This window comes from Suricata suricatta, chromosome 14, assembly GCF_006229205.1.
Source record: "Suricata suricatta isolate VVHF042 chromosome 14, meerkat_22Aug2017_6uvM2_HiC, whole genome shotgun sequence".
NCBI classification, from domain to species: Eukaryota; Metazoa; Chordata; class Mammalia; order Carnivora; family Herpestidae; genus Suricata; species Suricata suricatta.
Window position 1 is genome coordinate 67,067 of NC_043713.1, and position 24,698 is coordinate 91,764.

General features: G+C 48.8%; 1 protein-coding gene and 1 long non-coding RNA gene across 2 annotated transcripts in view; one reads left to right on the top strand and one right to left on the bottom strand.

The window, feature by feature from the left end:
* PARD6G (par-6 family cell polarity regulator gamma) overlaps nucleotides 1–24,698 on the top strand; it is a gene marked incomplete at its 5' end in the record, with an annotated part of 59,611 nt that overhangs the window by 32,912 nt on the left and 2,001 nt on the right. The window contains 1 exon segment of the mRNA XM_029922752.1: nucleotides 24,187–24,696. Coding sequence (XP_029778612.1) covers nucleotides 24,187–24,696 — 510 coding nt within the window.
* LOC115277693 lies at nucleotides 9,717–12,435 on the bottom strand. The gene is made up of 3 exons (XR_003902480.1): nucleotides 12,201–12,435; nucleotides 11,514–11,650; nucleotides 9,717–11,416 (listed from the first exon to the last, which is right to left on the bottom strand). It is a non-coding gene; the product is annotated as an uncharacterized LOC115277693 (long non-coding RNA).

Genomic DNA, 24,698 nt, shown 5'->3' on the forward strand with positions numbered 1-24,698 from the left:
TGTGGCGGGTGAGGGTCCGAGCTGCCTCCCTTCCCCTCGTTTCTGAGTGCCGAAGGGCACACCCGCATTCCTGTCAGGTTCTGTCAGCTTCTCTGGACAGACGGGTACGCCATCCCACCTGCCAGGGCCATTCCTTAGCTGAGAGTCCTTCCACCCAGCCCCACACTTGGCAGATAGAGGACCCACGGCTCCCGTCCATTGCGAATTGGGTCTCGAGTACATTACTGCTGCTATTAATAAAGAACTGAAGATTTCTAGTGACGCAGCTTCCACAAAAGAGTGGATCTACAGATATGATTGTGATAAGCACTCACTTGCTCTCTGCTGACTTCTGGGGATGGGGCAGTGATGCGCTCAGTGTAGTCTGTCACCTGCCCTGCCTACCTGTGCCACCCCCTCCCAGGCTGAGGAGTGGGCCCTGCCATAAGAGGAGATGATTGCTCAGGACCAAGCCCTGCTGACCACTCCGTGCACCTTTGTCAACCCAGAACCAGTCCCGGGGGTGAAATGTGGTGACAGGACCACAGAGCGCCTATCTGGAAGGTGCCAGGGAGGCAGTTCAGTAGGGGGAGGGGGAGGGAGGCAAGAAGGAAGAGAATGAGAGAGGAGAGAAAGAAAAGGAAAAGAAATTGACAACAACCAAGTTTAGAAGATACCACTGTGCTAGTTAAAAACAGATCCTGTAACTTGAAAAGTCACTCTAGATCGGGGACCACTGTTCAGGGAGCCAGGCACCCTCCCTGCCATAAGACATTGGAGCTCACCGAGAGGGGGCCCCACCTCCAGGGAGCTCTTGGGTGACCTCAGGCCCCTGCCTCTGGGCAGTCTCCCTCTGGGCCTCCTGATGTCTGCCAGGGGCCTGCCGGGGCCAGCGCCGTCTGCCCTGTCCTTGGTGTGGATCCACCACCCTTTATCCCACAAGCGGTCCTCAGTGACCTGGAACCTCCAGGTCTTTCCCTGATAGGATCACTAGCAGATGACCTTTGGCAGGTGCTGAGTCCATGCCGAACCCTGTGACTGTAGAGCCAAGAGCCACAGGCGTCATGGGAAGGGAACCCTCTGTGTCGGTCACATGATGTCACGCCTCTAAAGGACTGAAATGCGTGTTTGCCTTCGGTGAGCCTCCTAGTTGCTCTGGAAAGGTGTCCTGGTACCACAGCTGCAAGAGAGGTCCTGATTGGCCTAAGCCACGGGACCCCAGCCTGCCCAAGCCCTTGACTGAGGAGTGGGTTGAAAGGTCTGCAGGGAGCTCCCAGCAAGGATGAGGAAGGGGCCCAGGAAGAAGACAGGCTGACCTGTGACCTGTGACCACCCAGCCCTGCAGTCTACAGCTGCCGTGGCCACACACCGCTCCCTCTGAGCTGCTTGGCCCCCGAGTCCAAGATGAACCTGCTGCCAGTCCTCTTACTCTGCACTCACCTGGAGTCATTTTGTAAAAATGCTTATTAAACTTGCTTTCAATGTGGGACCAGCCCTGATAAAAGCAACTGCAATGCCAGGACAGATGTTGGAGCACATTAGCCACTTGGAATGCGTGCTTCCAGGTGCCCTCCCACCTGCACCTCCTCAAGGAGGAGGGAGGAGGGTTTAGTGAGGAAAGAGGAGGGTGCAGGGAGGGAGTCAGCTGGTGAGCTGGGTGGAGCTTCTGGCAGAGAGATCTGTGATCCCAGGACGCCCCCCCCACCCTGGTTCGGGTTGAGAGGAAAGTGGGTTGGCATGAAAGTGGGCTCTCAAGACCGCCTGGTGCCTCCAGACACAGCCGTGGACACCTTTGTAACACATGGTACAGTTGGTTTTGCAACTTAGGTGGCAGACTTTAAAACTGTTGACGTTTCCGGTATCTTTAGAGTAAGATCTTGTTCCGACCTGTCTTTGATCCGATGGTGCAGTTCCTTCAGAGTATTCTGTGCGTCTGTTCAGTTATGGAAACGAGAGCTACTCGGTTAACGACCCTTGAACAAGCTGAGACTGGAAGAAGCATTTTCATACCACTGAGCGGTTAGAGCCACCAGAGGTGAAACTGGGCTGTCCTCTCCCCTCTTGTCCCCTCGCTCCCTCTCTGTCCCCCTGCCTCTCCATCCCCTTCACCTTGCTTCTCTTCTCCCCCTCCTGTGCCCCCCACTCTCCCCTTTCCCCTCCTTTCCCCTCCCCACCCCCTTCCCTCCTCCTCCTCCTGTCCTCTCTCCGCTCCCTCCTGTCATTTTTTTATTTCTAGACTTCCTTTACCCTGAAGCCAGCAGCCGTTTTCTTGCACCACTTCCTGTAGGGTTTTGTCCCCAGGTGACTCTCCTGGGTGACTTAGGTGACAGACTCACAGTGGCTCATCTTGTGATCCTAATATCAAATTTGGCTGATTCGTGAGCTCTTGGCTTCATGATGCCCTACAGTCGAGGAGGGAAAGAGACTGAACTCCTGGGATGGGAGTGGGGTCTGCAGCAGGGGGGCTGGCCGGCCAAGCCCTCGGCTCTGGTCGTGAGTCCTGCCTCAGAGCACCTGCCCTGTCAGCCGCTCCGAGGCTATCAGAGGCCAGCTCTGCCAGGGAAGGGGGCACAGCAGCGCCAAGGCCGGTCTGGGTGCACCTTCCACCACGTTCGTGGGTGCGACGCCCCCTCTCCTAAAGTGAAGGGGAGCCGAGCTCCGAGGCCACCAAAGCTCTGTTCTTTCCTTGATGTAGATTGTTGATGTTCCTGGTTCCAGAGTAACAGAGGCTGCCTGGGACTCACGTGCTGGTTAGGCAGAGCTTTGTCTCATTTTTGCCAGATAAACAGCAAGACTGATAACATTCACTTTTGCCCATACCCATTGCCCGGTCGTGATGACCGACAGGAGACAGTGGTGTGCCTGTGCGTGTTCCCAGGTAGCGGCGCACTGGGAGCAGTGGTCACCTGGAGCTGGTAGACAGGCCCTGATATCCTGGGGAGTGTGAGGGGGGAGCTGAAGCTAGAAGCCGTCTGACTGGACTCTGGGCCTGCCCACCCTCCTGGTCTGCTTCCCCAGAGGCTGTCCTCCATTTACAGGGTCTGTGGAGCCCACTGAGTCACACTTTGCCCTGTGGCCTGTCCGCCCCCATAGACACTTCTAACCCTGGAGGTGACTCCCGTCTGTCATCCTGTCTGCCCCACGGGGCCAGGAACTACATGCGGGACCACGAGTTCCTGACAGCAGGTGCCACTCAGCCAGTGTGCCTCCTACAGACCCTGCAGTGGCTGTGAGCTGAGCAAACAGGTGGCCAGGAGTCAGATGGCAATTATTTTACAGTTATAAACTCACACATTTGATTACATTGATTCAGCAAGCAGTTACTCTGTTTTGTAAATTTCAAGCTTTGACTTTCCAGTTACGTCCTGTCTTTGCAAATTATGAAATAAATATTGAAGTATGCCCAAAGGTGATTCATGACCGAAGCTGGTGAGGAAAGGTCTACAGGTACTGTGATTGCAGCAGTATTTCCTGAAGGCCTCTGGCACGTAGCACCACGTGGGGGAGCGCAGAGCAGCGCCTTCCTTGGCCCCAAAGGAACTGCACGGTGGCGTGGCAGTTGTGTGGCAGGTGAGGGAAGCAAGGCGCTTTCCTTGGGCATCACTCCCAGGCACCAGGTACAAGCAGGTGTGTGGGGTGTCCCAAGTGCTGGGCAGCAGGAAACGGAGTGGCAGGGGTCCGCTGGGAACTTTCCAGGGTACCAGGGACCGAGGTCACACGGAAGAGACTATTTGAAGCGTCTCCCCTTCGTGGGGGAGGGGCTGGGCTCAGGGAGCCTAGTGCTGGTGGGCTCGCCCGCCTCACAGCAGGTCCTTCCCAGGTCAGGGAAACTCCAGGCACGGGGCCAGAAGAGGGCTGACTCTTGTTCAGGCCCAAGAAACTGCATCTTGTGCTTTGTCCCTTCAGCTCCTTGTCCTGGTGAGACACGCAGGCGGCAGGTTTCTGTGCTCCTTGGGGCTGTGGAGATATGGGACCCTGGTGGCCTCTGGGGTTCAGACTGACTCTGAAAGGGGAGCCAGCTCCACAGGGAGTCCTGTCGAGGGACAGGAGACGGGGGTTTCTAGATCTGTCCATCCCCTCCCATCCTATATCCTGGAGGACTGCTGTGCCTTCTTCTAGACGGAGGGGCACCTGGGAGGCTCATTCAGTTGAGTGTCTGACACTTGATCTTGGCTCAAGTCACCACCTCACAGTTCATGAGTCTGAGCCCCGCACCAGTCTCTCTGCTGACTGCGAAGCCTGCTTGGAACCCTCTCTTCCCCGCTCTCTGCCCTTCCCCCACTCACTCGTTCTCATTCTCTCTCTCAAAATAAACAAACTTCTTTTTTTTTTTAAAGAAGACAGGCCTGTAGCTTTGCCCCAATTTACTGAAGGAATGTCTTCAGTTGTGCTGCCTCGGCAGCAGGTGCCCTCGTCACCCCGGGGCTGCTCCTGGTCAGTGGAAACTCGGGACCCTTTCCCGCCAGGCCAGCCGTCCAGGGGCTGCAAGAGGGACATCCCCACCTTGCAGAGACTTCCAGGCACCTCCTGTAGCTGGTCTGCAGCATTTAACTATTAACACCTAGGTTATTTTTAAAGAAAATGGTTGGCTACACTAAGGGAATGGTTTGCTTTGTGTTGGAGTCATATAAAGATTTTTAGCCTTTTATGTTTTCAGATGTTTTAAAAGTTGATAAGACTTCATTTTTTCAGAGACGTTTTAGGTTCATAGAAAAATTGAGCAGAAAATACAGCAAATTCCCGTATGCCCCCACACATGGTTTTTCCTACTATAACATCTCCTATTAGTGTGGCACGTTTGTTAGTTGATGAGCCAATGCTGGTGGAGCACCACTAACGAAAGCCCCTCATTCACATCAGGGTCCGCTCTCGGTGCTCTTCTCTGGGGCTTCCCAAATGCACAATGTCACGTATTCCACGTAACCCTGCAGACAGAGGGGTCTTGCTGCCCTGGAATCCCGTGTTCCGTCTGTTCAGTCCCCTCCCCAAGCCGTTCAGCCACTGCCGCCTTCCTGTCTCCACGGTTCTACCTTTTCCAGAGCATCTGATGGCCAGGCCCATCCAGACTGGCTCCTTCCCCTTAGTGATGCATTCAAGGCTCATTGGTGTCTGTGGACGGCTTGACGTTAGGTTTCCTTTCGGTGCTGGTAACGTTCCGTTGTCTGTAAGGACCACAGTTTAGTGATCCGTCCCCTTCTGAAGGCCGTCTTGGTTGCTTCCAAGTTTTAGCAGTTAGGAATAAAGCTGCTGTAAATACCCTTGTGCGGGTTTTTGTGTGGACACAAGTTTTCAATTATTTAGATAAAACCGAAGAGTGAGTTTGCTGGATTGTGTGGTGAAAGTGTTTAGTTTCTTTAGAAACAGGCACACCATCTTCCACAGCTGTGGGCACCACTCTGCATTCCTTGGGCTTTGTCTTCCTGCTCTCGTTGCTCTAGGTAACTGCACCCCCCAGAGGTACCCCTGCCCCGCATTTCCCCCTCCTCCCCCGAGGGTCCGTCCCTAACCTAGCACCGCTTCAGGACACATTTTGGTTGTGTTGAAGAGGACCCCCGCCGGTGACACGCTGGCCTAAGGACACCCTTCTTGCCGGTGCTCCCGACTGGGCCTGACCCCGACCTCACTGCGTCCTTGTCGCTGTCCCCAGGGGTCTGCAGAAGTGAAGGAGCCACGGCGTGGTGCTGCCTTTACTAAGAGCCTTTTTTGTCATGATCTTTCTGTAACAGCAACAGCAAATTGAGAAATAGCCTCCTTATCTGCCAGTTAAAATAAGAATGTTTCTAATTTTTTCATCAGAATTCTTCAACAACCGTATGATTCTTCACCACCTTGATGCAGAGGGTGAAACTCCTGCCCAGAGGTCAGCTGTTAGCCCAGTGGCTCCAGCTTCTGTCCTGGTGGTCCCGTTAGGTCACAGGGGTCCCCGTCGGCCTTGCATGTTTCTGGGATTGTGCTTGGCTCCCTTGGCCTGGTCTGGTGGGCTCGCTTGCTTGGTATGTCTTCCAGGAGTCAGTCCCTGGAAGGAAGCCCCCTGCAGGAAGGAGCAGTTCTGTCCCCGTCACCTGCCTTCATTTGCGCCGGGCCCTAAAAACCTGTGTTTTAGTTCATCTTCAAACTAAAGAGGATCCTAAGAAGCACTTCCTCACACAGTTGTCCCCGCGTGTCATATACGTGTCTGATGTGGGTTAAAATAGTTCCTGACTGTGAGCTGGCCTTCTCACCCTGAGGGAGGCCAGGAAAGCCGGTAAAAACCTGCCCGTTGCCAGGATTTTGGTGCCATCTTCCCAACAACCCATCTAACTGGACTGGGCGGAGGGGGAGAGACAGAAAGGAGGGGAAGCAGACACCGGTGCCCACCTCCATGCTCTCGCTTGCTCGGGGGGGCGGGGCCCACACCTCCTCCTCCTGCTGAAGATATCTGAAAATAGAAATAGAGGAAAAATATAACTTAATCTGGGCAAAATGTGTAACAGGATGGGGGCAGGTGGACTTTTGCCTGAATCTGCGGACCCCCCCATAGTTGTTCACTTGGTAGAAAATACGAGATTCAACATAGTTCTTGATACAAAGAAGCTGTGACAATCTTTGCCTTATAAAAGTTATTTTAGAATTCCAAAGTCGGAATCTTAGGAATGGGATAATCTTTGTAACAGATTCTGCTAGATGGGAATTTTTGACTAATGCAGCGCATACGTGACGGTTTATACGTACAAGTGGCAGGAATGCCCGCGGTTCTGCAGGGGCTGGACGCAGAGGTGGGGGCCCGGGCACATGTACTTCCTGGCACCTTCTGCCCTGGGCGCAGAGGGAGCCACGTACTTTCCCGCCTCTGCCACGGCTCCTTGGAAGATGGAAGGATGGTTTTCTAGCTGCACCTGCCCTGGGCCTGTGGCTGTTGGGAAAGGGAGTTGGGATGAAGCCATGGCCAGTCCACCTCCTCAAGAATCCTGCGCTCACTCCCCCTCTTACTCACAAGGCCGTCTGTGCGTTTCCATGTTGGAACTACCCGCTCAAAGACCAATGACCAGAAACTTACTCATCTCTGGTATTCCTTAGCTCATCAGCTCCCTTGTTACTCAGAATCAGTCAATGATCCAAGGGCATCAGTTTCCCAAGGGCTTTTGGGCTGCACCCCAAACCCTAGGGTCAGACTTGTACAAATCCAGGGTCAGTAGGAAACATTTACAAAGCAGGTCCTCAAAAATGCCCTGAACACCCTCATCCTGGGCCACGCTCTGGTCATCCTCACCTCCAGCTACAAGTCCCAGTTCAGCTGCACCCTGAGAACGAAGGTGGGAGCCCCTGAGCCCAAGGCACCTTGTGATGACTGACCCTGTGTGTCAGCCTGACTGGCCACAGATACAGGCAGCTCGTAAAACATCTTTCCGGGTGTGTGTGCCAGGGTGTTTCTGGAAAACTGAGTAAAGCAGACCGTCCTCTCCAGTGTGGATGTCCCTCATCCAGTCTCAAGTCCCTAGGGACCTGAATAGAGCAGTCTGTTCCTGGGCTGGGTGATGTGTGCACGGGTGGCGAGGTCGCGCCTGCCAGATTCTCTGGGCACCATCATGGCCGCTGCGCATCGTGGAGGCCCCTCCTGGGATCCCACCCCACCCCTGAGGAGCACTTCTCAGCTCTCTGGGCCTGTGCTTGCTGTCCACATGTTATGCTGACATGTGAGTTTCCCAGTGGGTGAGGCACTTCTGGGATGGGAACCACAGAAGAAAACCCAGAACAGGGGGGTCCTCTGCTCCCTGACACCCCAAGAGGCCTCCGAGGCCCCTAGTGGTAGCAGTTCACTTCCTTTGTTTCAGCTGCCCAGCTTCTGCTGAAGAGTAGTAAGCGTCCTGTGTGTTGACACTTTAGGCCACCTTTAGATTTGCTAAAACTTTCTTGAATGTGCTGCTAAAGAAACAATGGTAGCTGGACATACAGGGTTTGGGGTCAGCGTTGGATGTTAAGTCTTGCCAGCATGATAGGAACCAGATGTTAGAGGCCCTGGTGTTGTGGGCGCTGAAGAAAGGACTGGTGTTGAAAACGGACCCAAGTCAGCCCCTCTGGAGCTGTGATGAGGAGGGTCAGTGAGGAGAGCAAACCCTGAAGACCCAGTCTGGCCCCAGCATGGCCAGGTCCCTCTGGCTGTGGACTGTCTAGCCTCGTGCCCATGGTCTGGGCCTGCACCTGTGCACAGACAGCCCTGCTCCTCCAACGGTCCCTGAGGACGGAGATGCATTTTGTAAATCGGCACTTGTGTGGGGACTATAAGAAGCAAGAATAGACAAAGTAGGCCAGTCTTCCCCACTTGAGCAATAATCTCTACTGAAGACATAGAACAAAAAACTGAAAGCAGTGTTTTGCTGTTAAGTGCTGTTTGCCACTGAGAAGTTGGGTGTTTTCTTATCTGGCAACTAATTAAAAACCTCCTGATGGAAGGGTAGTTCCAGAGTCATGACCTGAACAGGGAGGTAGTGATTAATTGCTGACCACAGAAACTTGTTGGTCTTTGGATTCCAATGGAGGGGAGAAGGTATGTGTAAGAACATGCACTTAATTCGAAAATTAATAACAGTGTTCAGTTTCAAATACTTATCTGGTACAGACAGAATATCGTATCATTTAAAACAGATTAACAATCTTAATGTTGAAAAACTACAATGTACAATATGTTGTTCAAGGAGAAGTGTCAAAACCAAAATCGTGCACAAAAAAGTCAGGATGGTTGAGGAACTCAGAAATCAGCACCTTCATGCTGATACGCTTTTTGCATGGAGCTAATAGCACTTTGAACCAAAAAGGTGCATTATTTGGAAAAACAGGCTGGCTTTTGTTGTTAGAACAACTTTCTGACTTGCAGTCAAGGAAATTAGAAAAATAGTGGTATTTCTGTACATGAATTGGTAGAAAGAACAACTCTAGTGAACTGAGAACACCACACAGCTCAAAATCCTAAAAATTAATAATTCACCTGTGCTGAGACTACAGCCCCTGGCCTTCCCAGCTTTCTGCCCGTCTCAAAAGAACCTAAGTCCAGGGACACCTGAGGGCTCCGTCAGTTAGGTGTCCAGCTTCGGCTCAGATTGTGATCTCAGGGTTCGTGGGTTTGAGCCCCGCATAGGCTCTGTGCTGACAGCTCAGAGCCTGGAGCCTGCTTCAGATTCTGTGTCTCCCTCCCTCTCTACCCCTCCCCTGTTCATTCTCTCTCTCTCTCTGTCTTTCAAAAATAAATAAATGTTTTAAAAAAATTAAAAACAAACCTAAGTCCAGAACTTTCCACCAAGACGAAGAGTCTTCTCGGTGCCCCGCAGTCTATGGAGGTGGGTTGGGTCCATGGTACCTGCCACACCACACCCTTCCCCCCAGACTGCACGAGCTCATTGGCAGAATGAAGTGGGGATTTCTGGCCAGGACTGCTGGGCGCGTGTTATGTGGGGTGGGTGCGGCTGATAGCAGGAACACAGCAGTTAATGACCAGCGCCAGCCTGACCACAGGTTTTGGGGGCTCAGGCAGTGTGGTGTGGGGGACTCTGTTGGCAGGACCACCTTCATTTCAGAGGAGAAACATGGGAAGAGTCAGCATTTGTTTATAAGTCCAGATGGTGACAAAGTGGGAGCTTTGTCGCTCAGGAAATAAGTGGAAATGATAAATGAGAATGTTTTCTGGCAGCCTGATAGAGGTTAGCAATTCAACACCATTACAACAAAACATTTATTAAAATGTGAAGTTGGCTGGTATGTACTTTACACCATTGTTAGCTGGGTAGTGAGGCCCCTCTCTTAAGCCCGGCACCCCAGGAGCCAGCAGCTCGATGCTCTCACTGTGGACCCAATAATCAGGCATGATACTAGTGGAGAACAATATGGATCCCACAAAAAACACTCAAATATGAAAGCTATAAGCTCCTAGCCCTATAGACAAGAAGAGAAAATATCACGGCAGGGATGCCCCTTGAAGTTTGACAGATTTCAGCCCCAAGAAGAGAGAACATGTGTTGGCAGTCACTTGGGCTTGGCATGGTGGGATGTTAGGATGGTCTGGTGAGCACATGAGACAGATGGGGAGGAGAGGCCCCAGCAAAGCTGGAAGGCATACTTGCAGGCTAAGTACTGGAGAAACAGAGGTGATGGGCAGGCCCCAACAAGCCTGGAGCACAGATGGGGATGCGTGAAGTGCCAGTGGCCCAGGACCTGGGGGGGAAGGGCCACAGACCAGGGGCTCAACAGAGAAGGGCCCAGCACCACTGGGGAAGGGTCCAGGACCTGGGGGGGAAGGGCCACAGGATGACTGCACCCCCTTCAGACCGACAGGAAGACCATGCTCTCACTTTCATTGATTTTTCTCTGTTGTTTCAGCTTCATGAACTCACTTCCTGTCTCTGTTATTTCCTTCATTCTATCTGTTTTGGGCTGTGAGACATGGGACCCAGAGAACTGACTGCAGCACCCCTGGTGCCCACCCCGCCTCAGGTGCCATCCTGCACCCTGTCCTGGGCTGTGCGTCATTTTCACCCTGTTCAGTATTGGTTTTTTTCCTTGGAGATATTTAGAAGGGTGTTCTTCCCGAGTGTTTGGAGGTTTTCCTGTGGTCTCTCTGTACCAAGCTCCACGTTGAGCTCAGGAACCAGAGACACTGTCGAAAACACATGGCAGGATTTCAGATTGTCATAGGCCTGCAGTGGCCATGTGTGTCCCGTGGACACGTGAACAGAGCGTGTGTTCCACTGTATGTGGCTGTTCTGGAAATGCCGGCTGGGCCCTACTGGTCGTGGAACCGTGGGGTCTCCTGTTCTGCAGACCCTCTGGGGACCCCACCCGGTTCCACGTGCAGAGGTTGGTGCACACATGCGTCTGCTCCATGGTGCTGCACACGTGTGGGGCTGTCCTGGCAGGTCACCATTTTGTCACTGGACGTCCGCTCTTCTCCTTGGCCCAATTCTTTATCTCGTGTGCTTGGCCGTGCTCCATGTTCATATGGACTCACGTTTAGCCTTCCTGCTGCACTGCGTCAGTGTCCGTGGGCAGCTCCTTACTACTGGGGGGAAGGTGCTCCAGCTGGTCCCGGGGGACCACTTTACACTCAGGCGCAGGGCAGCTCTCCAGGCCCCTTGTGGCCTCTGCTCACCCCTCCAGGGCTCCTCACTCAGCCTTTGCTGCCGATTATGGTTGCATTTGTCTGTCATGTTTGAATGGGGTGGGGCAGTCTGGGTCTAAAAGGTTCTCTTTCAAGCTGCCCTTTCTGGCTTGTGTTAGTTTTCATTTGGGACAGTTGGGACCATCTGAACGGAACGGCACAGAACAGCTGGGGCTCACCCCCCACCCCGCCTGCCTTCTTGTCCCTCGGCGTCTCTTCACGTGACTATCACATGTCAAGTCCAGGGTTTCAGTTGGACTCAGCAGAGGTTGGGAGATGCACACAGTCTTCTGGGAGCAGAGATCTGTACACCTTTGGGAGTGGAGGTCTGCGTTAGTGCCCTGAGGTCCGGGCTTACCCTGGAGCTCAGTCTGCTCAGTCATGCATCATGCCTGGAGTGCCTACTCACCTGTGGGCCCCACCATGGTGACACAGAGGCGGAGCCACACCCAGGCCTGCAAGAGGGAATATACCATCGAAGTCGGGTAAACTGAGGCTTGAAGACACGCCAGCTTGGGGAAGACGGGGTCTGCTCCAGCTCCAGGTCTGCGGGCCAGCGGTGTGAACAGAGAGGGACTCAGGCCACGTCTGTCCTCCCACTTGGCGCCCTCCTCCCCACCTCACCCCCCCATGTCTGTGCAGAAGCCCTTCACATACGGAGACTCATGACTGTTGTCTCTCCTGGCCCAGAACTAGCCTGGTTCCCTCCCACTCCCCACCCAACATCAGGCTGCCCAGTGTCTGGTTGAGGGTTGGGCCTCGAGTACCCAGCCCAGCCCCACACCTCCCTGAATAAACAGCCTTGGGCTGGACCCACCTTCGGGAAGGGGTGTGGGCTGGTGGGCACCGGCAGCCGGGACCTGTCATCCATGGAGACACTGCAAGGCCCCTGTCCAGGGAGCTGCCATTTCCCATGTGGGCCCCACCTGGAGTCGGCCCATACCTGAGGGTGAGCTAGTCATAGGGGCAGATGCCTTTGTTGGGGTTAGTGTTCAGTCTGGGGGAGCCCACTCTGTCCCAGGCCCTGGGCCGCATCCCAAGGGCAGCTTCCCACCTCGAGGGCCCAGACACAGCTCCCTCCCAGCGGCAGACTCACCATCGCACCCTGCTACCCCAGAGGATGCGTGGCCCCTGGCTCTGCCCAAGGCATCTCCCAGTTTTGCCCCAGGTCACGTGGGTGTCTCTCTCCTAGTAGTTCTGGCTTCCTCAGGACAGGGGCTCCTGACCCTGGAAGGACTTCAGTGAGCACGTGCTGAGCACGTCAGGCTCAGCGTGGCAGCAGCAGGAAGCACGAGCCCTTCCGCACGATGAGGGAACAAAGGCAGGGTGGCGAGAATAGCAAGATCCATTTCGATAAACAGCAAAAGCACAGACAACCAGTAGTCATGTCTGCAGAGGAGCGCAGAACGTATTCAGATATTACAAATATGATTTTAAAAATTACCTTTTCTCAAAAATCCTGGCCCTTATCCGAGTGGATAATGACAAGAACTCACTGATCGACTGGTGACTCACAGCTGGGAAGGTGTGTATTGGGCTCCTGGAACTAAGAGAAGAATGACACATTTTGGAGAGAAAGTGACCGATGGGCACTCACAGACGCTCTGCTAGCGGCTCCCACGACAGCTGAGGACCACTCTCCTCCTGTCCCCACCCAGCATCCCCCTTGCACTGCCCGGCGCTCATCTCTGCCTAATCAGTCTTCTGTCCTGAGAGTAAGGAAGAGCCAGCCTTGACATGCAGACTGTTCCGTGGGTGCACAAGCGTGTTCTTGCTGCCACCACTGCAGGGGCACCCGGCGGGAAGGGGGGTGTCTGGAGACATTTGGGATGCAGCCGACTCCCTGGGATCAGGTGCAGGAAACTCGCACACATGCGTGGGGCCAGCTGCTCTGCAAACCACTTTCATCCGGTCCCAGAAGCACTTTCCCTGGGGAGCCCCAGAGGCTGGAAGGGGGCGGGGGCGGGGGGCGGGGGTGTGTATTTATCTAAAGGAGAGGAAAGAACAACAAAACTATGTCATTCTGACCCAAGGAGATGCTTCCTTCAAGGCTCCCAAATGCCACCTGCCTATTTCCTTCCTCTGCTTTCAACTTTTGAAAATGTCACTTTAAGTTCAGCTCCTGACACTCTCCGTGGTTGAGGAGTGAATGCGTTTGGCTTTTGTTGGATTCCCCATGGCCCGCGGAGGGCAGAGCACCTGGGTCGCATCCTGACTGGACCCACAGCCCCCTGGACAGTAGGAGGGAATGTGGCGCCCAGGTTCCTCCCCCTCCAAGAACACCTGCAGGACCGTCCCAAGGACCGGGCTTCTCCTGTTTCTGGCGCTGCTGCCCCTGCTCCCCACCTGTCTCGTCCTGTCAAATACTAACCAAAACTAAGGAAAAATGACTCGCTTTCTCTGCCGAGCACTGAACATATCTTCGGTCACACTGCCAGTTGGCAAACACTTCATTCCTAAGTGCTGATTGCTGACTAACCTAGAAAAAGAACGGAGTCTCTGATTTACAAGTGAAAGAGGAACTACGGAGAACATTTTTAGACACTCAGCAGGCGAAGTTCAGGGAGTCCTTGAGGCCAGCCTTCTGTCCCCACGAAAGCTCCTGGCACCTGGAGCCCTCCCCCCGGATTGTTGGTGGGAACAGAGGCATGACCGTGGCCTCGTGGGGACCCCCTGTGCCACAGAGGGGGCTCCCTTGGGGGTGCCCTGGAGCAGGAGCACACACCTCACTCGCCAGTGGCCCCAGGACTTCCCCTTCGCAGCACGGATTGTTTGCTTATGATACGAGCGCACGTCTGACCCAGGTCATGTGCAACCATGAAAATCGATACCGCGGAGGATGAAAGGGAGTGATGGTCACTGGCGGGCCCCCGAGCCTACCCAGATGCCATCTGGAATGCGTCCTTTGAAGGCAAAGAAGGGGAAGTGCAATACTGTCACCTAGAAGAATTTTTTGGATTTTGTTCCCGTTTTTTTATTGTCATAAAATTTTCCATCTGTTAAGGTTTTTTCATGTAGGATTCCATGCCCCCATCACTGCCATGCATCCGCTCTTTCATCTGCAAAACTGAAACGCGTTCCCCATTAAACAGTACTCCTGCACCACCACCCTGCTTTCTGTGTGGCTGTGGCTCCGCTACGGCCTTCGTGTGAGTGGAGCGCCGCAGGGTTTGTCTTCTTGTGACTCGCTCGCACCCCCGAGCATCATGTTCTCTGTGCGGCTCGTTCGAACAGGTGTCAGGCCTGCCGTCCTTTTAAAGGCTGAATAATATTCCACCGTGTGGATAAACCACATTTTGAGTTTGCATTTCTCTAATTATTAGTGATGTTCAGCATCATTCTGTGTCTCGTGAACATTTGTGTATCTTCTTTGGAGAAACATCCAAATCCTTTGTCTTTTTGTTGTTGTTGCCATCACCACAACTGGGTTTTTTAAACTGAGGTATAGTCGACATATAACGTTTTAGCAGTTCAGGTGTGCAGCTGGTGTACACTGTGTGTATACTAGATATACAGAAGTTATTTGGTATTTGTATATATGGTGAGCTCTTCCCATTTCTGAATTGGGATCCTGCTACTGAGTTTTAGGAGTTTTCTATATTCTGAATAGTAATCCCAATAAGATATGCAATTTGCAAACACTGTCTCCCATTCTGTGGCTTACCTCTTTTTTACTCTTTTGTTCACCTTGTGATGCACAAAATGTTTAAAATTTGCATGAATCCAATTTGGTTTTTTCCTTCTGTTGCCTGTGCCTTTGGTGTCAAATCCAGTAAGTCACTGCTACATCCAATATTATGAAGCTTTTCTCCTGTGTTTTCTCCTATATTTTATAGCGTGAGGTCTTAAGATTTAGGTCTCTGATCATTTTTTGTCAATTTTGTGTGTGTGGCCTTCGGTAGGCACCCAGCCTCCTCCTCCTCCTGTGGGAGCCCAGCTTTCCCAGCCGCGTTCCTTGAGAAGACACTTCTTTCCCCACGGACGTGTCTGTGAGGGCTTACTTCTGGGCTCTCTCTTCTGTTCCACTGGTATGCCTGTCTTTATCCCAGTGCTATACTTTTTTGATTAATGTAGCTTTCTGGTTAGTTTTAAAATCAGGAAGCACAACTATTCTAGTTTTGTTCTTCATTTTCAGGATTATTTGGGCTATTTGGGATTTCTTGAGATTCAATATGAATTTTAGAATAGGTTTTAGTGTCTCTGCAAAAAAAAAATAGCCATTGGGTTTTGATAAGAATTCCAATGAATCTGTAAAGCATTTAGGATAACACTGACATTTAACCATAAGTCTCTCAGTTCATGATCAATGGGATGTGTTTCCATTTATTTAGGTCTTTTTAAAAACATTTTTTGAGGAGGGGAGAGGGGCAGAGGGAGAGGAAGAGAGAGAATTTTAAGCACACTCCATGCTCAGCAAAGAGCCTTACGTGGGGCTTGATGCCACGACACTGAGATACTGACCTTGAGCTGAAATCAAGTGTTAGATGCCCAACCCACTGAACCACCCAGGCGCCCCCCCCCCCATTTATTTATGTCTTGATTTCTTTCAGCAGTGTTCTGTAGTGTTCATTGTACAAGTCTTCACCTCCTTGGCTAAGTTAATTCCTAAGTATTTTACTTTTCAATGCCATGTTAGATGGAGTTGTTTTTGTAATTTTCTCCTCAGATTATTCATTGCTCATTTACGAAAAACTGCTTTTTGTGTGTTCATTTGTATCATGTTACTTTGCAGAATTCACTTATTAGAGCTAATACCTTTTTTATGAAATCTTTAGCATTTTCTACATTTAAGATCAGATCATCTGCAAAAAAGATGATTTTACTTCTTCCTTTCCAGTTTGGATGTGTTTTCTTTTTCATGCCTAACTGCTCTAGCCAGGAATTCCAGGACTGTGTTGAACAGAAGTCAGGGAAGCAGCAGTCTATGCCTTCTTCCTGCTCTTAGAGGGAAAGCTTTTTTTTTCCACCATTAAGTGTTATGTTTGCTATGAATTTTTCAGATGTAGATTTTCTTATGTGGAGGCAGTTTGCTTTTAGTCCTATTTTGTTGAGTGTTTTTATAATGAAAGGGTGTTGTATTTTTGTCAAATGCTTTTTCTGCATCAAGATGATGTGTTTTCCCCTTCATTTTATTGATATGGTACATCACATTGATTTTTCTGTGTTGAATCACCCTTGCATTCCAGGGGGGAATCCCACTTGGGTCATGGTGTATAGCCCTCTTAATATACTGCTACACTTTGTTTACAAGTATTTTGCAGAGTATTTTTGCATCAGTGATTAAATAAAGAATATTGGTCTGTGGGCTTTTTTCCCTTGTGCAGGATGTCTTTTCTGGCTTGGGTATCAGCATAATGCTAGCCTTAGAATTAGTTAGGAAGTATTCTCTTCTTCGAATTTTTTGACAAGTTGGAGAAAGATTGGTATTATCTCTTCTTTAATGTTCGGCAGAATTCATCAGTAAAGCCATCAGGTCCAGGGCTGTTCTTTGTTGAGAGATTACTGGTCACTGATTCAATCTCCTTACTGTTTACAGATCTATTCTGCTTTTGTATTTCTTAATGATTCGGCCTTGGTAGGTTTTATGATTCTAGAAATTTGTCCATCTAGGTTACCCAATTTGTTGGCATGCAATTGCTCATAGTACTTTCTTACTTCATTTCTGTAGAAATGGTAGCAATGTCCCCACTTTAATTTCTGATTTTACTAATTTGAGTCTTTTTTTAGCTTATTTATTTTTGAGAGAGAGCGTACGCATGCCCGCACACGCGTGTTCAAGTGGGGGAAGGGCAGACAGAGAGGGAGACACAGACTCCAAAGCAGACTTCAGGCTCCAAGCTGTCAGCACAGAGCCCAACGTGGGGATCAAACCTTTGGCAAGGTCATGACCTGAGCCAAAGTTGGACGCTTAACTGACTGAGCCACCTAGGCGCGCCATGCCTTGTCTTTTTCTTAGTCCATTTAGCTAAAGGTTCATCAATATTATTAGTCTTTTTGAAGAACCAAATTCTTTCATTGATTTTCTCTATTGTTTTTCTATTCTGTACTTCACATCTCTCTAGTCATTATCATTTCCTTCCTTCTGCTGGCTTTGAGTGTAATTTGTTCTTATTTTTCTAGTTCTTTAAGTCGTAAAATCAGGTTGTTGATTTGCGATCTTTCTTGGCTTTAATGCAAGTGTTGATAGCTCTCAGTTTCCTTCTCAGCATTGCTTTTGCTGCATCCCATGAGTTTTGGTATGTTGTGTTTTTGTTTTCATTCATCTGTTAAGTATTTTCTCATTTCAGTGTGATTTCTTCTTTGAGCCATTGGTTGTTACAAAGTGTTGCTTAGTTTTCATATTTTGGTGAATTTTCCAGTCTTTTTTTATGTTACTGATTTCTACCTCATTATGCTGGGGTCAGGGAAGATACTTTGTATGATATCTATCTTTTAAAATCTATGGAAACTTTATTGGAGGCTTAACATTTGGTCTATTTTGGAAAATGTCCCAGGTGCACTTGGGGAAATCAAGTATGCCCTTGTTGTTGGGTGGAATGTTCTGTGTGTATCTATTAGATCTAGTTGGCCTACTGTGTTGTATGCTGTTTGCCTATCTATCTTGTCTGATTTTTGTATCCCGTATTATGAGAGGGGTTTTGGAGTCTACAGCTGTTATTTTAGAACTATCTCCACCTTCAGCTATGTCACGTTTTGCCGCATAACTTTCGATGGTCTGTTACTACGTATGTAAATGTTTGTCACTGTTATATCTTCTTGCTCTATTGAGCCCTTTATTAATATATAATATCCTGTCTTGTGTAACCTTTGTTATTTAAAGTCTGTTTCATCTGATATGAGTAGAACCACTCCTGCTCTCCTTTGGTTATTATTTTCATGGAACCTCCTTTTCCTTTCACTTTCTACCTGTGTTTGTCATTGGGTCACAAGAGAGTCTTTGGTCAAGACAGCATATTGTTGGTTCATGTGTTTTTATTCATTCTGCCAACCTGTGTTTTGATTTTAGAGCTTAGTTCATTTACATATAAAGTAACCTCTGATAAGAAGGGACTTCTGTCCCTATGCTGTTTGTTTTCAACATGTCCCTTAGCCTTTTTGTCCCTCCTAGCTTGCATTCCTCTCCTCTTTTGTGTTAATTTTTTTGTAGTGAAATGTTTAAATCCCTTCTTAATGTCCTTTGTGTCAATTCTATAGTAACTTTCCTGGTGGCTACCAGAGAGATTACATCTAACTCCTGAAGGATCTAATATTAGTTTATAGAAGCAGAAGTTCGGTACCAGCACAACAGCTCCATCCTCACCCCCTCAGTCGTTGGTGTCACAAAATTGCATGATACATGTGAGCCCAAAGACTTAAACTGTAATCCTTGTAAATACATCAGTCTTTTACGTTGTGCAGATGACAAAATTTGATGTTACAAACCAAAGTTACAACACTACCAGCTTTTAGACAAATAATTTTTATCCTTTAAATGTATTAGTCTCTTAAATCGTGTAGGAACAAAAAGAGTCCCTACAGACAGTTGTCATAATACTACTGGCTCTTAGAATAGCCCTGTATTTGCCTTGATTCCGATCTTTATTTCTCACACAGCTTCAAGTCACTGTCTAGTTGTCCTTCATTTCACCTGCAGGACTCCCTTGCCAGGCAGGTCCAGTAATACAAACTCTCTCAGCCTTTATTTATCTGGGAGTGTGTGAATTTTTCCCTCACTTAGCAAAGACAGTTTGCTGGATACAGGATTCTTGGTTGATAGTTATTTTCTTCTAATACTTTGAATGCATAGCCGATTGCCTCCTGGCCTCCAGTTTCTGATGAGAAATGTTAATGATAAATTACTGATAATCTGTTAATGATCCCTTGTATATGGTGACTCATTTCTTGCTGCTTTCAAGAGTCTCTTTGTCTTCATAAAGTTTGATTATAATGTGTCTACATGTGGGTCTGTTTGAGTTCATCTTAGAGTTCGTTGAATTTATTAGGTGTTTATATTCATGCATTTCATCAGCTCTGGAAGTTTTCAGGCATTATTTCTTCCGCTTCCCGCTGCCACCTTCTCTTCTTCTGAGACTCCAGTGATGCACGTGTTTGTTTCCCAAACGGTGTCTCGAAGTTTCTTTAGGCTCTATTCACTGTTCTTCAAGCTTTTTTTTCTTTCTGTTTCTTAGACATGCTAACTTTCATTGCTTATATTCAATTCCTTCTACCTATTCATATCTGACCATGATTTTTTCATTTTGATTATTTATACTTTTCAGCTCCAGAATTTCTATTTGGTTACATTTTAGATTTTCTGCCTATCAGTATCTCAATTTTGTTCATACCTCATCTTCTTTCTTCCTCTACATCTTCCTTTAGTTTCTTGAGCATTTTTAAGCCTTTTTTTTGTAACTTTAGTAAGTTGCATTTTCAGGTGTATGGTAGTGGTTCAACAATTATATACATTAATAAACGGTCACTACAGAAAGTGTAATTACCATCCGTTACCAAAGAGTTATCAGTACTAGTGACTACATTCCCTATGCTGTACTTTTTGTCCCTGTGACTTGTTTATTTTATAACTGGAGGTTTGTACCTCTTAATCCCCTTCCCCTGCTTTATGCTGTCCTGTAACCCTCTCCCCTCTGGCAGCCACCAGTTTTTTCTCTGTATTTAGGAGTCTGCTTCTGGTTTTGTTATTTTTATTTATTTTGTTTTAGTTTTTTAGACTCTGCATGCAAGTGAAATCATGTGATGTTTGTGTCTGACTTATTTCACTTAGCATAATGCGGTCAAGGTCCATCCACATTGTCACAAATGGGAAGACTTCACTCTTTATGGGTGAGTAATGTGGGTACCACATCTTCTTTATTCATCCATCAGTGGACACTTGGGCTGCTTCCACATCTTCGCTGTTATAATTAATGCTGCAATAAACATATGAGTGCCTGTATCTTTTCAAACCAGTGTTTGTGCTAATTTTTGTGTATGGCATAAGATAATAATAGTCTAGTTTCATCCTTTTGCATATGGTTGGCCAGTCTTCATGGCCTTCCCCCAGTGTATATTCTTGTGTCCTTTGTCGTAAATTAATTGACCATATATGTGTGAGTTTATTTCTGGGCTCTCTATGTGTTCTATTGGTCTATCATCTATTCTTTTAAAAATTTTTTTAATGTTTATTTGAGAGAGAGAAGTGTGAGCACGGGAGGGACAGATGGGAGTTGGGGGTGAGAGAGAGAGAGAGAGAGAGTCGGTTAGTCCCAAGCAGGCTCTGCTCTGTCAGAGAAGAGCCTGATGTGGGGCTCAATCTCATCAACCATGATATCACAACCTGACCCGAAATCAAGAGTTGGACCCTGAACCGACTGAGCCCCCCAGGCGTCCTGGTCTATGGTCTGTTCTTATGCCAATGCCGTACAGTTCTGTTTACTACAGCTTTGTAATCTAGTTTGAAATCAGGGAGCACGATGCCTCCAGCTTTGTTCTTTCTCAAGATTGTTTGGCTGTTTGGGGTCTTGTGCTTTCATACGAATTTTAGAGTTGTTTGTTCTATTTCTGTGAAAAATGCCATGGGGATTTTGATAGGGGTTTCAATGAATTTGTAGATTGCTTTCAGTTAGTGGACATTTTAACAATATTGATTCTTCCAGTCGGTGAGCATGGAATATCTTTCCATTTATTTGTGTCTTCAGTTTCTTTCACCGGTGTCTTAACAGCTTTCAGTTCACAGATCTTTCACTTCCTTAGTTAAGTTTATTCCTAGGTGTTTTATACTTTTTGTTGGAGTTGTAAATGGGATTGTTTTCTTAATTTCCCTTTCTGCTAGTGTGTTATTAGTTATTATACACAGTAGATTTCTATGTATTGATTTTGTACCCTACAACCTTACTGAATTCATTTATTCTAGCAGGTTTTTTTGGTGGAGTCTTCAGGGTTTTCTATATTTAATCTTATAATCCCCAAATAGTGACAGTTTTACTTCTTCCTTCCCAATTTGGATGTCCCTTATTTCTTTCTCTTGTCTGCTCCACCTGCAACTTCTAATACCATTTTGAATAAAACTGGTGAGTGGGCATCATTGACTTGTTTCTGATCTCAGAGGAAAAGATGCCAGCTTTCCACTATTGAGTATGATATAAGCTATAGATTATCATATATGGCCTTTATTATGTCGAGGTATGTTCCCACTACACCCACTTTGCTGAGAGTTTTTATCATAAGCAGATATTGAATTTTCTCAAATATTTTTTCTGTATACATTAAGATGATCACATTCTGCTAATGTGGTCATCTGATTGATTTGCAGATACTGAATCTTCCATGCATCCCTGAAATAAATCCCATTTGATCCTTTTAATGTGGCATTGAATTTGGTTTGCTAATATTTTGTTGAGAATTTTCACATCTATGTTCATCAGGAACATTGCCTCTTATTTTCTTTTTTTGTAGTGTCCTTAGTTTTAGTATCATAGTAGTAATGCTGGCCTTGAAGAATTAATTTTAAAAATTTCCTTCCTCTTCTACTTTTTGAAATAGCTTGAGAAAGACAGGAATTCACTCTTCTTTAACAGTTCAGTAGAGGGGAGCCTGGGTGGCACAACCGGTTGAGCATCCCAACTCTTGGTCTCGTCTCAGGTGGTGGTCCCAGGGTCATGGGATCAATCCCAGCGACAGGCTCCTTGCTCAGCTTGGAGCTTAGGATTTTCTCTCTCCCTCTACTCTTCTCCCCTGCTCATACTCGCTCGCTCTCTCTCTCTCAAGTAAAATAATAAAATATTAAATTAAATTAAATTAAATATAAAATATTGGTAGCATTCACCTGTGCCATCTGGTCCTGGAATTTTTTGTTTCTCAGGAGTTTTCTGATTACCAGTTGAATTTTATTACTAATCAGTCTGTTCAGATTTTCTGTTTCTTCCTGATTCAGTCAGGAAGAATGTATGTTTCTAGGAATTTATCCATTTCTTCTAGGTTGTCCAATTTGTTGGTGTATAATTTTTCATAGTAATTTCTTATAATCCTTTGGATTTCTGCGATGTGAGTTTTAAATTCTCTCATTTCTAACCTTATTCACATGAGTTCTCTTTTTTCTTGATGAGTCTGGCTAAAGGTTTATCAGTTTTGCTTATCAAAGAACAGCTCTTAGTTTCATTGATCTTTTCTATTGCTTTTGGTCTCTATTTCATTTGTTTTTACTCTGGTCTTTATTATTTCCTTCCTTGTGCTAACATTGGGCTTTGTTCTTTTTATAGTCTTTTTGTAAATATGAGGGTAGTTTGAGACTTTTTGTTTGTTTCTTGAGGTAGGTCTATATTGCTATAACTTCCCTCTTAGAACTGTTTTTATTGCATCCTAAAAAAAAACTATTGTGTCTTCATTTTCATTTGTCTCCAGGAAACGTTTTTATTTTCTCTCTGATTTCTTTGTTGCTTTCCTTGGAATTAGGCTCCACTGTTTTTCAAAGTTCCCAGGGTTAAGCCTTGCTGATTTTTAAAGCCAGATATTCTGAGGACTCATCTTCCTGGTGCAAGTCCATGAGTGCCCATGGGGCTTGATCGCCTTACTCCTCAGAGAGTGAGACATCCTCTCTGCATCTGTGATACCCCTCTCACATGCCAGTCTTTGCCCCTCCTGTCCTTCTTGGTGTCGCTTTTTCTTTCTGTCCTTGGGTGTGGAAGAGCCATTGTACTAGCCTCAGGTTGTTCTCAGATTGAGTTGCATTATATGTAACAGATACCTGGGTGTATTCAGTGGGTCTGTGGGAGGAGGTGAGCTCTGAACCCTCCTATTCCACCATCTTCCCCATGGTCTTAAGGCAATTGTGTTAAAGTCTGTCTAGTAGGTCTGACACTGGGTCTTTTTTAGCAACAGGTTCTGTCGAATTATCTTTTCCCTTTCAATGGGCCAAAGTCTCCTGTTTCTTTATGTGCCTTGTGATTTGCTGAGCGCTGGACATTCGAATCTCATGATGTGTTTACTCTGGAAATCAGATTCTCCCCCTTCCCCAGGGTTTGCTGTTTCTTGTTGTTCTTTTCATTGTGGCAGGCTCTGTGCTGGGTGTCAGCCTGAGGTGTGAATTTAACGTCTTCGCAGGTCTTTTCTGAGCCTTCCCTTGGGCGTGCACAGTCACTCCTAACTTTGCCCATACAGACAGCTGTTTTTCAGTGCCCTGTTCTCTAATGTGTGGCTCCCAAAAGGGGAAAGTGAAAAACAAAAGGGCACAAGAGGGCACTGGCCCTTCCATCCCCTTGAAGTCACTTCAGCTGGAGCTGGAGCTGAAGGGGTGACAGCAGTGGCCACCAGCCTGTGTCTGCACCTGTGTGATCAGAGCATGGCCTCCCGCTGTCTGGAGGGACAGGGTCCTTTCTGTGCACCTGGCGTCTGCAGGCTGCTCCAGAAACACGTGCACGGCTGCCTGCCGCTCGGCTGGGGTGCGGGCCGGGCAGGGGCTGCCGTGCTGAGAGCTGGAATCGACCACAATTGGCCACTTCTCCGGGACAGGCTGCAAGCCCTCGGCAGGGTCCCCAGTTCCGAGGCAGTCCCCTCACAGAGGTTCTGCCCCTGCTGGGGTCCTCTGGTGGGGAGGTTCCCGGCCCGCTCCGCTGTCTTCCCAAAATCCACTCAGGCACTTTTAAACCTTCCATCTATTGTTCTCTTTATTGTAGTCTCAGTCCTGCCTCCTCACCTTTAGGTCATTTTGTTGGGTGTGCGGGGGTGGTTTTAGAGAGTTCCAGAGAGCTAACTGTAGGGAGGCCATTGTACTTGAACTGTGTGGCCGGGTCAACTGATGCCAGACCCTGTGGGCTCAGTGCAACAACTGAAAGTTACGCCAGCATATCATCCTAGAGGTTGAGACTTGCCAAAGAAGTGAAGTCCTACACAGATGGGCAAGACTTGTAGGGAATTCGCTGAAAGACGTGAGAGGAGCATGGTGTCCACCGCCTCAGAGCTTTGCGGGGTCCCAGGGCACATTCGAGGAGCAGCCTACAGGTAAGCGGCAGAGAACAGGACCCCAGGGGCAGCCCGGCCCGCAGGCAGGCGCCGCCGTGCCCTTCCCCTTCGGTGCTCTCCTCCTGACCGCCACCCCTCTGCCGTTTCAGAGGAGGCCGAGCACTGCAGCTTCGGGGCCGGCTCTCTGTCCCGCCGGAGGAAGGCGCTGGCGCTGCGCGAGGACGGCCCCCGCCGGCGCCCACACCTGCACATCGGCCTGCCGCACGACTTCCGCCCCGTGTCCTCCATCATCGACGTGGACATCCTGCCTGAGACGCACCGCCGCGTGAGGCTGTACAGGCACGGCTGCCAGAAGCCGCTGGGCTTCTACATCCGCGACGGCACGAGCGTGCGCGTGGCCCCGCAGGGCCTGGAGAAGGTGCCCGGCATCTTCATCTCGCGCATGGTGCCCGGCGGCCTGGCCGAGAGCACCGGGCTGCTGGCCGTGGACGACGAGGTCCTGGAGGTGAACGGCATCGAGGTGGCCGGGAAGACGCTGGACCAGGTCACGGACATGATGATCGCCAACAGCCACAACCTCATCGTCACGGTCAAGCCGGCCAACCAGAGGAACAACGTGGTGCGCGGCAGCCGCGCGTCGGGCAGCTCGGGCCGCTCCTCG